This window comes from Chiroxiphia lanceolata, chromosome 6 (assembly GCF_009829145.1).
Source record: "Chiroxiphia lanceolata isolate bChiLan1 chromosome 6, bChiLan1.pri, whole genome shotgun sequence".
In the NCBI taxonomy this organism is placed as follows: Eukaryota; Metazoa; Chordata; class Aves; order Passeriformes; family Pipridae; genus Chiroxiphia; species Chiroxiphia lanceolata.
In genome coordinates this window covers 12580504-12596414 of record NC_045642.1, presented here as the reverse complement: position 1 = coordinate 12596414, position 15911 = coordinate 12580504, and the positions used below count along the sequence as shown (strand labels likewise).

Here is a 15911-nt window from a genome sequence, read left to right as displayed (position 1 = left end):
TATAGAGGAACTTGTTTCGAATTTTTGAGTTACTTTTAAATGTGAATTTTAAGAATAGATTTTATAATAGTATTGAATGGATTTGCTGATAACTTCAGCTCTAACTAATGATGAAGGGTAAGTGGATTTATGCCATTTTTTGGCACAAGAGATTTTGTTGGAGGGAGTTCATTGGTAATTAGACCAAATCTTGGGAAATTTTAGGTTCTGTTTATAGCTTTGCAGTTGCTTCAGGTTTGTCTCCACTCTGACTGTAACCTTTGTATGTCCTGTAAACAAGCAGGACAAATGCTGAGGGGTGAATTCACTTTACATGCTAAAATAGCATTTTAAAGGTTTCTGTTAATATTTACTTGTAGTTAATATTGCCCTTCTAAGCATAGCCAAGTTCTCTGTGTTTTAAGAAAAAAGAACATTTAGACCAGATCCTAAGAATAAGAAGCTAATTCAGAGAAAAAGTTGTTGAATTATACATGAATAGATGTTGAAGCTGTAGAGTAATGACTGTACTCTGATCTTAGATGTGTAATGCTTTTTAAGTGGCTTGAAGAATGATGAAACTATGATCAGAACAATGTGCTAAAGACAAATGTGAGAGAAATATCAAGTTTAGTGAGATTACACTGACAAAAGGCAAGAAAAATGTGGCTAACTTCTCATGGCAGTGCATTTTGTAATTCTGTGATGGGTAGCATGGTATTCAGCAATTTTTTTCTAAATCTGATTATTACTGGTATTTCTTAATGGCAGTATGCAGTATACACTGTGCCTATTTTTAAAAAAGAATCATAATTTTTGTCAGGCAGAGCCTGCAAATGCAGTAAATTGATGACATTTTGTAGTAACTTAGCGCATTAAATTGATATTTTTGAAAGCTTTGGTCTCCCATTTATGGTTTGACATAATATTCAGTATAGGGAAAAACCTCAAAATGTAACAAACAGATATGTAAAATGGTTGTCTTTGCAATGCAGATAGCAGATCAAATTCTGGTTTGATTTGTAACACTAGTAAGGGGTGATTAAGGATATTAGTGAACCCAGTGTACAGTATCACTTGGTGGTTCAACAGAAAAATAATGCAAACTAGTGAAAGTATTTGCAGCAGGAACCTATGGAAATTATACACCCTACATAGTATTACAAATACCAAAACAGAGCATCTTTAGCTATCAAAATACCTTGATGATTCCTTAAAAATGGAGATTCCTGAAAGTATTACAAGTACTCAGTGGTGTGGGTTTTGTTGTTTGGTGCGTTTTTTTCTGCTGATGTAGGTTTGTGAAGAAGTTAATAAATATACAGGATAAACTGGGTTTTTTGGCTATGAATGGGGTAAATCAGGAAGATAAAATGGAACCTTTAAAAAAAACCAGAAAACCCTGCAAAGCCGGGAGTTAATACAAAGTGAAATCTGGTATGAAAATTCAGGAATCATTCTGTGAAAAGTTGTTGTTGGTTGTTTGATTTGGGGTTTTTTTGAATAGCGCTCTGGCACTCAGAGCATGTAACTACATTCTAGGAAAACCCTGCTCTGAACTGCCATGGAAAATATAAATGAAGATTTTTTTTTTTTTTTTTTTTTGTCAGTGAAATCAGGGATCCGGATGCATTTAAAACATTGAAATAAAAAATACCTTCCCAGAAAATTTTCTTTTATGTTGTACATTAAATGTATATAGTACACTGGTATTTCCTGCTGACTTTATGAGAGTCAGGAAGCAGGTGAGCTGCTCTTACACTCAGCTCTTTTCCTGCCAGGATGGCTATTTCATGTTTTGATTTGGTTTGTTTCTTCCGTGTTTCTTCTCTCTCTTTCACGCCTGTCTGACTGTTTTGATTTGTGCATCCTGTCCCATTTTTATATGTAACAAGCAGCTACATTAACACTGGCTGGCTAAGAAAGCAGCAGTTTTTGTTGAATAAGAGGCATCATTTCTCACTGTAACACCTCCTTTCTGATGGGGGTAGGGAAGCTCATGTAGAGCAGATTTATCTCGCCTTCCCTGTAAAGAGAAAGGGTAGGAGGAACAATGAATGAGTTTCCACCAAGAAAAGTCCTGTTATTTCTAGATCTGACAAACCTTTCAGGTTGTGCTTTGGTGACACATGAACTTGATTGTGAAGAAATAAATTTTGACCTCCTCAGGATAAAGATTTATGAATGTACAGTTCCTGCTATTGTTCTCTAGATTTCATCAAAGTGAATGTAGGGCTTGGTGCTGAAGCACTTTCTTTTAGTGACCTGATCTGGTGTTAGCAATAGTTCTTCTTTTGACAGAAGCTCTCTAGAGGTCCTTTTGGAAAAAAATTCGACATGCTCCCTTTCCTTCTAAACAAATCCCTTTGTGATTTTGCAGTTGCTTGAACCCCTATCAGTGGAAGCACGGCTCCCATGAGAACAGGAATATACTGAGAAATGGCTTAAAAATATTGACAGCAGGACTTGCTTTAAGCCAAGTTCTTTAAAAAACAGAAACTATTTGTTCTGATGTTAGATCTCTCTGAGATTCCCTGTCCTTGACCTCAGAGCAGGCCAGCCATCCTTTGAAGGTTTGTGCTGCCATCCCTCAGTTGGAGGAGAAGCTGCTCTGCAGTGTTCTTGAGGAGCAATTGCAGTTGCAGGGTCATTGCTGGCCACAGCCTTTGGTGCTGTCCACGTGGATATGAATTCTTTGTCAGACCAGTAACTGAGCTCGGAAGATGAGGATTTCTCTTCCAGAGACCTTCTGCCTGACCTTGGTCAACTCTTCAGAGCTGATGTTCAAAGGGCTTAATCATGTTCTTGAAACTTAGTCTGTGAGCAGTATGTCTGTCTTCACACATCAAATTTGTGCCTTAAATGCTATATAAAATGAGAGCAAGAACTTTATTATCCTGCAGTTCTTCACTTGTAAAACAGGGACATAATTATGTTTCTTTCCTCATACTTAATCTCGTTTGCCTTTCAGTCACTGAGCTCAGTTACTTCTCTCTGATTTACCATACTTTTCTTTGTATTTTCTTTCTTAGTTTGCAAATATCCTATAAAGAAATTCTTAATTTATTAAAGGAGTTGTTTTCAAATAAATTAGAACTCTATATTTTCATGGGGTCCTAAGGCTCTCTTAATAATCAGTTAATCATTCTTTCCTGGATTTATAAGTTCATGTAAAAGTACCTAGAGGAAATAACATTTGCTGAAAATATTTTCACAGCAAAATGTTTGCATGTATAAATACATGCAGAGAGGAACATGATGTTTATAAATATACAATTAGATTCTTTTCCTGAAAGATCCAGTTTCTGGGGATTCATGCAGTATATAGCTGAATATTTTAATGATGTTTTGGAGAGCTGGCTCCCTATGCTTGCACCTGTGGTTTCTTGCTGGGTAGGTTGTCACATATTTCATCTGTAACAAATTTTCCAAGACTACCATTGTGCACTGTACACTACTGTCAGATAGCAAAATCTTTCCTTGTGCTTGATCTCGTGCTTATCTGTAAGTCATGGCCACACATATCAGCTGCCTCTCTGAAGGCATACATCTCCTAGCTCATACATTGCTTGGTTGTTTGTAGTAATTTTCTCCCATTTGACTTTTTCCTCCTACTCCTTTGCCCCCTAAAAATTTTAAGTACTGTTTCTTAATTATCTTTTGAGCAATGAAATAATCAAAATTGTGTTTCTGGCCTGTCCTCTTACATTTTCTTATTCTTCTGTAATATTACAGTGTCATTAGACTGTGATGACTTTGAGAATTTCACTGATGAAATGTCTAGAAATGCTCAATTTCTGTCTGATTTGAGAGGGAATTCCACTGAGACCTATTCTGTTACAGATTCTGGGTTTAGACAGGACTTCTCAGTGGACTGATCCAAGCCTTGTGTTCTCTGTGACTATACACTTGGTTTTTGACTTGCACATAGGCTTAGGAAGTGTATTTCTTTTCTGAAAAATAACTTTGAAGACAGTGAAGCTGGCATAAAAATGCATGAGGCTCAAATGGATACCCAGAACTGTACTTGTAGTGCTTTACTAGTGCTAGATGCTATTTTAATGACTTCTAGATCTGTAGGGCCAAGGAGAAGGGATATACTCCAGGATCTATGGTCTCCATCCCATGTGGTCTATACTTGCTCAATTTGTCAGATGAAATTGGATAACTACCTCTAGTAGAATTCTGATGGTTCATCTATATTAATTTTAACATTTATCTATAGGATATATCAAAATGGATATAGGATAGAGAAATGTATGCCTGGTGACCCTCCCATAAAAAGATTTCCTTTAATTACTGGATTGGAACAATTAAATAAGGTCTTAGCTTCATTTCCTCAGAGTGTATTGTCTTTACAAAGTCCAGTGAAACTGAATGGATTTTGGTTTGTTGGTCCATGCTTTGGAAGCTGAAGTTTGAAACAGGCATAATGTGGTACTATAAAAAGCATGAAAACTTAGATTTGTTTCTCATACATCATGAACACTAAGCAAAATTTTGCTACTTTATTTCTTTCCCAAGTTTTTCAATGGCGGTTCTCATATTTATTTTTCCCATACCTTTTTTCTCTCTCCCCTCATTCCAGACCTGGATTTTGTGATTTTTTTTCTTTTTTTTGGTGTAGGTAGTTAACATTTTATGTGTTTAAAGCAAAAGAAAAAAAATCCTATTTAAATATCCCATACCTGAGATCCGAGTTAAGTGCATGTCTACCTAAGGTGTTTTGAATTTCTTAGAATTTAGGTGAATTCAGTTTATAAAAACATTCTGTGTGGTAGTTTAGATTACTAGCTCTTAAGAGATTGATACTACCTATTTATAAATATTGTCTAGAAGTTTTTAGGTGCTAAGAGTGTACAGACAATTGATAAATAGTAGTTTATAGGATGTAAATGCCAGTAATACTCATTTGCTGATGCTTTTTTTTTTCAGTATTGTTTTGTTTTCATTTCTGTTACTTCTGGTTTTCTTCTGAGACGTGACCATGTCAAAGTGTAGCAGAAGGCCTTTACTGAAGGGACTGGTACTCTGAGGGCTGTTTTAATCTTCTACTTTCCTGCCTGCCCTCCTTCACAGTTATCTCTCAATAATTCCCTTTACTTCTTAGCAGGTATTCAAGGACATCTCCATCAGGTTTTTTTCCTACGTGGTTTTTGGGAAACACTGTAAAAAATGCTGACCATAGCAATAATTACTTTCTTTTTTGGCACAACCCACTCAGCTTCTTTACCTCTTTTGACTGTTTTCCTAAACTCAGGGAACTTGTAACTATAGAAAACTAGTTTGTTTTACTGCACAGAGGAGCATCCTTCTGGTAAGTGGGTGAAAAGGAATCAATGAGGCTAAGAAAGTGAGAACACCTTGAGAGATCCACCTTGATTATCATGATTATGGAAACTTGGAAGTGTTTTCAGACATTAGGTAAGTGATGGTAAAGCTGCCTTTTGAACTATGACTTAGGAAGATGAGCTTATATCTCATCTCATGTAGAAAAATGTGTATGTATGCTTGTGTTTAACACGTGCACATATAGCTACAAAGATGTGTGTGTGCAAAGGTGTATGCACACACACAAGTATTAAATAGTTAATGCTACATTTGCCATGAACCATCTACAGTGTTCTCATGCAACAGAAGTTCTTTTTTTTTTTTTTAATCCCCTCTGTCTGACTACGTATTTCATCCCGTTAAATGTGCTCACCAGTGGAACCATTCATAAAGTTTAATAACACACTCTACCAGTGATGCACTCTTCAGAATACTGAAATTGATTTTTCTTCTCTAAAAGTGTGACCTGCCAGTGTAGCCTTTGTCCTAAGGCCTAATAATACACGATGTTCCTGACAGCATGGGATGTGAGTGCAGATGTTCTGCAGGCATCTGAAAAAAAGCAACCTCAGTGCAATCTCTAGTGCTGTCGAAGGCATTTTATTTGCTGCAGATCAATGTCTGCTTTGAAGAGGAATAATTAAGGTGTTTTGTTCCTTCTGAAAAGGGTTCTCAAAATTAGGTTTGTGTCATCCAAGGCTTAATAAGGGGCTAGATAGATATTCATGAGGCATCTTGTTAAACTCAGGGATGCTTAACACTTTTAAAATTCTGATTATTAAGGTAAGAACCTAACTACAGGTAGCCACTTTAATGATAATGGTAAATATCATTGAAGCTGTTAAAAATACCACAGAGGATCTGAGCACCTGCCTTTCTAGTCTAGAGCACTTTTGCAGGAGTGTTTATCCTTAGATAACTTCTAAGAAAAACGCTATTCTCTTCACTGCCATATTATACTTAAGGCATAGGAAATGATACTGTTCATTCTGCATCATGCAGAGCTGCTTCTGAAATTTGCATCCTAGCAAGGTCACAGAGGCATTTCCTTGGACTTTATTTCATCCTTCAAGGCTGTATGGACAGATTATTTATTTGTTGTTAATTGTTGTTAGCTTTGCTGTAAGTAAATCAGAATTTGCAGGGTTGGTGCAGAAATTGCCAGGGTCTGTGAGATGGAGATGAATCAATAATTCCTTGTGGTCTTGGACTCTGTCAGTTTAACACTTCTGCAGTGTTGGGCTGCATCTTGTTAGGTAGTTGCACAACCAGTGCTGTTCCTGAGGGCGTGGACCTCTTTCTTTTCCACTTATGCTTTGTATCGCAGTGGCAGTGACAGCAGATATTGCAGAGTACAGTTAAGCATGCTAAATGTATAATCCAGTTGTCTTCTAATGCAAGTTGACAGCTGCTGGCAAAGCAGGATGAAATGGTATTCTTGGAGACTTCTGCTGCAGATCGCAGTCCGAAAAAAAATCCCAATCCCTGCAGCTCCTTCTCACAGGATTTATTCAGCTTTGTTTGATGTGAGAAGCACCATATTCTTTACTGAACTAGCTCTTTGTAGTGCTCGCAAATTCTCTACAATGTTGCTTGCTTATTAACAAAAACGCCTCAACAGCAACAGTATACAGCTTATGGTATTCACTATATTTGTACATAATAATATTACAATTTTTATCAAATGCAAAAGTGTATTTTTATATAGCTAATTTAGTAACATATTCCAGCACTACATCTTAACTAAGAGCTGAAGTACATTTGCAATCCAATGTTTTAACTTGCTGTCCTGAAGGGGAAAAAAAAAAAGTTGGCTCGTGATAAGAACATACCCCACCTTGTATTTTCTTTTTTCTGTCTTCAGAGGTGATTTACAGCTGTAAGGAGGTAAATAGTTTCTCTCTGGCTGAGGTGAGAAGCCACAGGATCACAGCATGACTGAGGCTAGAAGATGCCTCTGGGGACTGTCCAGTTCCATGTCCCTGCTCACAGCAGATTGCCCAGGACTGAGCCTGTTCAGGATTTAAGCATCTCAGAGGATGAAGGTTCTAGGGAATATGTAATATCTTGTTTATAGTTTTGCTCTGGTGTATTAACTGTATGGCAATGTACTAACCCAAAAGGTGTATTTAGGCTTAGACAATACACTGTATACACTGCTAGAACTATTTGTGAATTTTCCAGCATTTTGAAACTTTGGAAGCATTGTTTCATGATAGCAGTGTTGTTTATTAGGGGATATGGCATAACCTGGGACTTGGGTTCATGTGTTTCTGGACCAGCTGTGTGTCCTTGTGAAAGTTTTATGTTTTCTTTGTCAGTTCTCTCCAATGATTTCTTTTCTGTTTAGTTTTCAGTGTTTCTGGTGCATGATAGGTGTGCTTTGGAGTGAGGAGAACAACAGTGAAATCCTAATCCTCTTCTGGAGATTCTCTAGTGTAGCATGTGGGAAATAAAATGTTTGCCTTGGAGGCTAATTTAGTCATGTTTAAGTCTGGAAGTATTATTGAATGGTTAGATCCAATCTCTGATTCCTATAAAAGATGCTTTTTTGCGAGTGAGCAATTCTCTTTTCAGTACCTTCTGGACAGAAAGACAACTAAGGCTCTTGCTGCTGTCTGACAGGGATTGATGGCCCAGCTGCTTTTCAAGATGATGTTCAGAAGATAGGAAGTCAAGTACAGATTCTCACTGTTGGACAGTCCAGCCATGATGAAGATGATGGAGAGAAAGTGGCTAGTGGTCAACAACAGCAAAGCAAACAAGATCTTAGAACAGCAATGCAGAAAAAAGGTAAGTAGCCAAAGCTTCTTTCATGTTCTCACTGCTTGCTTGAGGTACATTGACTCCTTTTCATATTCTCACTCTCAGCCCTAGTCTAAGCAGAGTTTGTTAGTCTGTATTTCTTCTCCTCAGAGCCTGTTAGGCTCCATTCTATTATCTAAAAAAAAACCCACCACAACCAAACCTAAAAAAAAAGTAGATAATGAAAGTCTCTACTGTCCCAAGGAACAAGAGCTCTACAGGCTCTCAGGGATGTGACTTCCCCATCTGCAGTGCAGTGCTATTGAGGTACCTGGCAGATGCTAATGTTCACATCCATCTGTTCTCATTTTTATATTGTACAACTCTGGAAATCACTTATTTGATGGCTAAAAAAAGAGCAGGGAATAGCAACGTTCAAAGTAGAATATTCATTTTAGTTGTGCTATCAGCTACATGTTGTTCACGTTTTCATAATGTGTGTTCATAAGTGCAGAGGTGAAAAGTACAGCACTGTGTATTCTGCAGCATTTCCCACACAGAGTCCTCAAATGTTCTGGAATATTTTTTTTTTTTTTTCTAGAGGCATGTATGCTTTGGAGATAGATTGTGTATGTACACATTCATGCATCTGTCTCTTCCTTCCTGCACTGTTGTTATCTCTCATTAGACAGTAACTGTAGGAAGGAAAAAAAAAAAAAATCCTGAAATCCTCACAAAGCTTTTTCTGAAGACATTTGCTTTGGAGTTGTTCTTCTTCAGTGTACAGCTTTTGAAGCAAAGATGGCTCAAGCCAAGAGCGCTCTGATGCTTTAAGAACAAACTCTTTGTGTATAAAGAGCAAAATGTAAGTGCAAACTTGACTCGTGTAGAATAGACTATTCATACCTAAATGCCGCCTCTTGTCTGCGGAGCAGTTCTCACTAGGATTCATTTTTTCTGGGACGTTACCCTGCAGATGTGAGCAGCTTCAACTGAAATGGGCAGATTTTCTCCAAGTGCGCTATTTCCTGGGCATTTGAGTTGCAGGGGTGTTGGGCATGACTAACAAGTTCTGATCTGTGTGGTGATTGTGTTGCCTTAGACCGTGGCTCAGAATATTTAATCGTGAGGCACACTACTAACTAAAGCTGATTGACTTAAAAACTACCCACAGACTTCTCAAATTAGGTCACAGCCTTCAGATTTTTACTCTGGGGGACACTTCTAGTTTTGATGGGTTTTTCCGGGTTAACATATATTTTTATTCTGCCCAAATTTTTGTTTATTTTTAATAGAAGCAGTGAGTGGAATTTTTTTGTTTTGCTTTGTTTCTTTATGTTCTCAAATACGTGATATGACCTTTTTTACCAGGTTTGAGTATACTCCTGATCAGAACAGGCACTGCTAAAAGTGAATCACTACTATGCTTCAAGTTGGGGGAGGGGGCACTTTTTTAAAATGGGAATACTAAGGTTTATTCATTTTTATTAACAGCAGAGCTATGCTGGGTGAGACACAAAGAAAGGTATTAAGACAGTGCTAGCAGCATCTCAGTAAAATATTTTGACTGTATGTGTATGGTTTGCTGCTTGATACCAGCAGAGGAGGCTTGTTAGAAAGTTTTGTGTATCCCAGTACTGATGTGACACTTTACGTGTCAATAAGGCTCTTCATGTGGATTCCTACTGCCACTTCCCTGCTTGTGGCATGTCCTTACTGGCATGTCACCATTGGTCTGAAAAGCATTTAGAATTGCTGTCTCCCATAAGTCTTTCTCTTGCATGGAATGGGACCAAAAGGAGAAGAACACAGAGATGAAGTAGAAAGGGATCTGGTCCTGGTCAGTGGCAAGTTGAATCTGAGTCAGCAGTGCCCTGGCAGCCAGGAGGGCCAACTGTGTCCTGGGGGGCATCAGGCAAAGCATCGCCAGCTGGTCGAAGGAAGGGATTGTCCCGCTCTGCTCTGCACTGGGGCGGCCTCATTTTGAATAGTGTGGTAGTTTTGGGCCATCACAGTAGAAAAAAGACATTAAGCTATTAGAGAGCATCTGAAGGAGAAGCTGTATGAGGAGGGGCTGAGGTCACTTGGTCTGTTCGACCTGGGGAAGAGGAGACTGAGGGGAGACCTCATTGAGGTCTTCAACATCCTCATGAGGGGAAGAGGAGGGGCAGGTGCCAATCTCTTCACTTGCATGATCAGTGACAAGACATGGAGGAATGGCATGAAGCTGAGTCAGGGGAGGTTTAGGCTGGATATCAGGAGAAAGTTTTTCAACCGGAGGGTGGTTGGGCACTGGAACAGGCTCCCCAGGGAAGTGGTCACAGCACCAAGCCTGTCTGAGTTCAAGAAGCATTTGGACAGTGCTCTCAAGCACATGATGTGATTCTTGGGGTGTCCTGCAGAGGACCAGGAGCTGGACTCGATGATCCTGATGGGTCCCTTCCAACTCAGCATATTCTATGATTCTAAGAAATGCTAACCAGCCTAATGGGAAAGGCTGAGTCCCATCAGATTTGTGTAGCCCTGGTTTATGCCTGTTCTGCTCTTTGGCACTAACTTGGAGAGAAACTTCTCTTAGCACATCTCTGCTTCCCCAGTGAGTCAAGTTGTGATACGAGACAAGAGGTTATAGGCTACTGAGTGTGAAAAGAATAAGCCACTTGCAAGAAAATGCCAAATGCTTTATTTGATTTCTCCATCTGTTGGAAACTGCCATACTAGAATAATTTTCTTCCTTCAGGAAATATTCGCCCTTTTGATTTCCAAAGTGTTAATCTGTAGAGTTCCTCCCTGGCAAATGAGTCACTAGGACAGAGCCAGACTTCCGTAAGTTTTAGCACTGAATAACTAGCATGTAGGCCTCACATTTATCAGTTTGCAGTATGTCTCTGTAGAGACATGGAATGAGCAATTTAATCTTAGTTCTTCTTTGACACCTGAAGTTACAACTGTTTCAAGGTTTGGGGAGGAATAGATTTGATTTCTGGATTCAAAACCAAAACAGGAGCTCTCTGAAGCATTCTTCCCCACAGGTCATGAGGGCAGACTTTTCTAAGGCTGGCACAGAAGTTTCACCGCTAAAATATTGGTGGTGAAATAGTGAGCACAGGTGTAGAAATAAACCGATTACGTCTGTGGATATGAAGTATGACTTTATTGCACAGCTGCCAGCTGAGGAGATGGACTGTCTCTATTACCCATGCATAGAGCCTAGAACATGGTTGCCATTATTAAGAAATAATGCTTGTGATTAATGACCGTGTGATTAATAATGAGTGAGTTCTACAGGCTTTGAAAATATCTGTTGACCTGTGAACTCAGGCCTCCCTTGCATAACCAGATCCTATTGAAACTTTTTGCTGTCGTGCTCTGCGGTGTATGTCCATTCTGGGGGAACTGAAGAAGTGGATAATGAGACCTTTCATGATGCAGCTGAACGGAATGCAAGCATTGCATACGCTTCTGCTTTACTTTTATACACTCACTCTTGCTGTTCTGGTGGTGCTTCACTATCCAGTGTGCATCAAAAGCCATTTTAAATGTCTTTTTTTTTTTTTCCATCTATTCCAAAATGTGAACTGAAGTAAACAATTATTGAGTCTATATCTACTGTTTATATTTCTGTACATTGGTTTGGTTCAGTCTCTCTGCTTGTTGCAGACCAAGTTTGTGTTCCAAAAGACTAAGCTACATGAAAATCTTTATGCATTTCCCTGGAACTCCCAGAAAACAGTTCAGAGAGCCTGATTTCATCTTTCAATGATGTGGACACAGTAGGCACAGGGATTGAGGTAGAATTTAGGCTGTCTGATTATTAGGCTGTCTGAATACTTCTTTCAGTGTTTCCGAATGAATATTTGTGTAGAATCCGTGTGTATCACTTATTCAATCAGGTTTGAGGTGTTTGGTTTTTTTGTTAGAATTCAAAAGTAGGCCGAGCCCCTACCATGCAGTGCTGCATCACACACAGGAGGGTTTGTGGCACAACTGTTCAGTGTGGATGAGGTTTTCTGAAGCTTCAGCTCTGTGATTCAGGGTTTTTTGACTTTATTCAAGGTACTAAAAAAGAAGATGACAGGAGGTATAAGCAGGCAGAAGGTGAATTTGATTGTGCAGTGCAGAAAGATAAAATGTCCATAATTGCAAATTCAAGTGGCAGCATTATGGCCCCATCCCATAAGCCTTTAGCCCTTTGCAGAGTCCTCTTGCCAAGTTACGCTTGTTCACTCAATTAAGGGTTTGCAGAATCAAACCCTTGGATTTTTTCCTTTCCCAGATCCCCATGCAAATCCATCCTGGTCCTCTTCCACCTCCCAATCCAGTCTTGTCGCCCTGGATCATGTTCCTGGTAAGTACAGAAGGAAAAAGTTAGTTATGCCCATGCTGCTTGGCTCTGGAAGTCTGCATTTCATTTATCCTTCTGCATTGGACTTACCGATAATGGGAATTCTGGACCAAGTGGGGTTTTTTTTGGTTTTTTTAATAAGGATTAAATATAGCCTCTAATATGTGGAACTTAAAGAGTTTAAACTTGAATCTGGGATGGCTTCATCTGCATGATACTCCTTGAACAACCAGGCCCGGCAAATGTCCCACCATTGATGGTTTTTGCTGCTAAGACCTATTTGATGTTCAAAGTTGTGTTTCCCTTTGAAATGTCTGAGGATTTGAATTCTTGTAAAGTCAAATTTTCAAGTGCTGTAAGGCAGTTCCATTGGCCTGGGCTGATACTATTCTTTCCATGAAATAAAGATGCATGAGAACATTTCCTTGATGTGAATATTTCTTCTCAGTCTAAGATCTACTCTTCAGCAGATTTCATAGGAGCTGTTGAAAGTGTGCTGTAAAAGGGATTATGTTTTAATTATTAAGGTCTCCAATTGGCTCTGCTGGCAGGTTGTCCTCTCAGCTCCAATTTCAGGTTTAAGATTTTGTGTTGTGTTTGAAGTACTTGATTGGATGAAAATGATCTGAATTTAATTCCTAACTGAGTGTTTGCTCCTCTGTCACTGGGTAGCTTGATCTTCTCTGTGAAATGGAAACCATGATGTTTCCTTTCTCTTTTACTGGAATGTTTTGGCTTCTCAGGGCAGATGCCATGTGTTCATACACCGCCTCACACAGTGAACCTCCCTCACACACATCTTCACTCACCTGTGAGCCTAAGGGTGCAGCAGCATGATAAGTGATGTTTTACAGCAAGTATGGAAGGCTTTAATGTATTAGTATTTCATATAAGTGTGGTGCTTTCTCCTCAGGCATTTCAAGTAGCATGAATTTTGATGAGGAAGAAGATGAGGAAGATGAAGACAGCTCCAGTTCTTCACAGTTAAACAGTAACACCCGGCCTGGTTCTGCCACAAGCAAGAAATCCAACAAGGTAAAGGGAGAGTTCTGAAGAAGGGGCATGCAAGGTGCTATGTACTGCATGATTTCAGAGTGCAGTCAGGGTAGGCCTGGCTTTCTTGTTCTGTTTTTAATATGCACTAGAGTATCTCCAGGGTGATTTACTGTGATAGCTCTCAGGGTTCACAGGAGCAAGCAATGAAAACAATGACTTGGAGAGAAGAATAGCAAATATTGTCTGAACTTGAATGAAGAGAAAGGTAAACAGTAAATATTTACCTTTCTACCTCTTGCAGGTGCTCAGAAGGATCTTTTGTTGCCATTGACTTTTTCTAGGCATTTTTCCACCTTTTTCTCACTGCCACCATCTGAACATAAAATAAGACTTTGGATTGTTCAAACAATCTAAATCACAGGCTCTTGCTAAACCAGTTGATGGTGCCCCACTCTTTTATATACTGCACTGACTTCTCATCTTGTTGTATCTCTATCTAGCTTAAACTGTTGCTCCCTATCCCATTTCTTCCTTTCACCAAAGGCCATCACTGTCCTAGAGTGTGGCCTTTCTGGGAAAAGGGGTGCACTGAGATGGGAAGCTGTAAGCCAGGTTTTGCTGTGTAACTGCACAGCTTTCTGTCTGTCCAGCCACCCCATTCTGCTTTGCCAGCTGTGTCTGTACACTGAGCATCAGCTGCACAGGCAACTGCTCCCCGGGCCTCTGGTAGCCAAGAGCTTGACTGACTGGATTGGAAGAGATCCTTACCTGTCTTCAAGGCTCCTGAGGAACCAGAATGGGGAAGACAATATGTCCCTTATTTTTATTTTTTTTAAAGTGCAACTGCTATCAAATGCCGTTCCTTTGTACTAATAACCTTGTAAATCAAAGCTGAGAAACTTGAATTTTGCTTGTTGTTTTAGGAAGCGGCCTCAGCCCCCAGTCCTTCCACAAATGAGCCTCTCATAGACGTCGATGACCTGGAGGAATTTGCCATAAGACCTGCTCCACAGGGTGTCACTGTCAAATGCAGAATCACAAGAGACAAGAAGGGAATGGATCGAGGGATGTACCCTACTTATTACCTCCACTTGGAAAGGGAGCATGGTAAAAAGGTCATAAAATAACTTGAATGGCATACCAGTTGCATCTGAATTTAAAAAAGTGATAAAAAATCTGAAGTATTAGAAAGAAAATGTATATTTTAAATGTATTTTCACTTTCACTGAGATCTGTCCTACAGTCTTCCAAAAGCAAAACAACAGTATCACTTTGTTCCACTGCCTTTCTTCATATGTCTAATCTTTGGCCTTAAATAATCCATGCATGGCACCTCTATGTGACTGTCAGCAGTTGGGGCTCTCTGCGTTCTGTGGCCTGAAAAGCATCTACTTTCAATTCAACTGGAAGAACCAGAGCAACTTAAAATGAAACATTTAACAAAATAGATCAAATTTAATTATTTAAACCATAAATAATAGAAGTCATTTTCCTTTTCCAGTTTTTTTTCCCCTGGTTTTGCTAGGTCCCAGGAGACCTTCTGTCAGGAGACCTTCTGTTGCTTTGTTAATGATGTTGGAAGACAGAAAAATTGCCTGTGGTTTATTATATATCAGGGCAGGAAGTGGTGTGTGCTAATCCCTTTAGCATTCTGGAATATGGTTTTTTTGCATTGCTTAGGTCTTTCTGTTAGCTGGACGGAAACGAAAGAAGAGTAAAACCTCTAATTACCTCATCTCTATAGACCCAACTGACCTGTCTCGGGGTGGAGAGAGTTTTATTGGAAAACTGAGGTAAACAGTGATAAGTCTAAGAATTTTCATTGTATAATACAAAGTTCATTTGATATTAAGAAGCCTGTAAGCCACTGTGACTTCTTCATTAGAGGCTTGACTACTCATGTGATAATGGTCTTAAAGATCACCAGTATCCAAGGCATGTTTTCAAAATCTCTCAAGTATTTACATTTTATTAAAAGTCTTCAGGACTGAAGCTTCTTAAATGCTCAAAGGCCAGATTCTCAAGGGTGTACAAGCACAACTTACCTTAATGGGATTTTCAGAAGTGCATGAGTACATTGTGTCTAACCTCTATTGAAATAAATACCTTGGAATGGAAGTACTGTCTGTTACACAGAGAATCTCTTTGGTTTTGCCTGTTCCTTAGGATCCAAATCAGTTATTTGCAGGTAGTGGAATTATTTCAGAAAGACATGTTTCTTTTCTGTCTGTCGCCCTGTTGTACACCAGTCTGTTGTTGATACCTGGAGCCTCTCGATGTATGTTTAGATCATCTGTGCCTGAGGAAAGGGCCTGTGCTGCTCGTTGCCATTTGCCTGCGTGGATCTTGGAACTTCACATGCTATTTATTGCAGTTCAGACACAGAATGAGGATAATGTGGTTTTGTCTGTCCTACATTGTATTTTGCACTCCTTTCCATTGAAATAGGGAAGATTATTTATGACTTTATAAAAATCACTCCCCATATTCTAGTGGAGTTTAGTAGTCAGGTAAG

The 15911-nt window shown here is 39.2% G+C and overlaps 1 protein-coding gene across 6 annotated transcripts in view; it reads left to right on the top strand.

The window, feature by feature from the left end:
* The window catches only part of TUB (TUB bipartite transcription factor), a 160111-nt gene that overhangs the window by 124239 nt on the left and 19961 nt on the right, over window positions 1-15911 (top strand). For 3 of the 6 annotated variants that reach the window (XM_032691067.1, XM_032691066.1, XM_032691071.1), the window contains 5 exons: window positions 7936-8103; window positions 12332-12403; window positions 13314-13435; window positions 14320-14511; window positions 15077-15189. In XM_032691067.1, coding sequence (XP_032546958.1) covers window positions 7936-8103; window positions 12332-12403; window positions 13314-13435; window positions 14320-14511; window positions 15077-15189 — 667 coding nt within the window. The remainder of the gene's footprint in view (window positions 1-7935; window positions 8104-12331; window positions 12404-13313; window positions 13436-14319; window positions 14512-15076; window positions 15190-15911) is intronic. The other 3 variants (XM_032691068.1, XM_032691069.1, XM_032691072.1) reach the window with 1 other exon arrangement.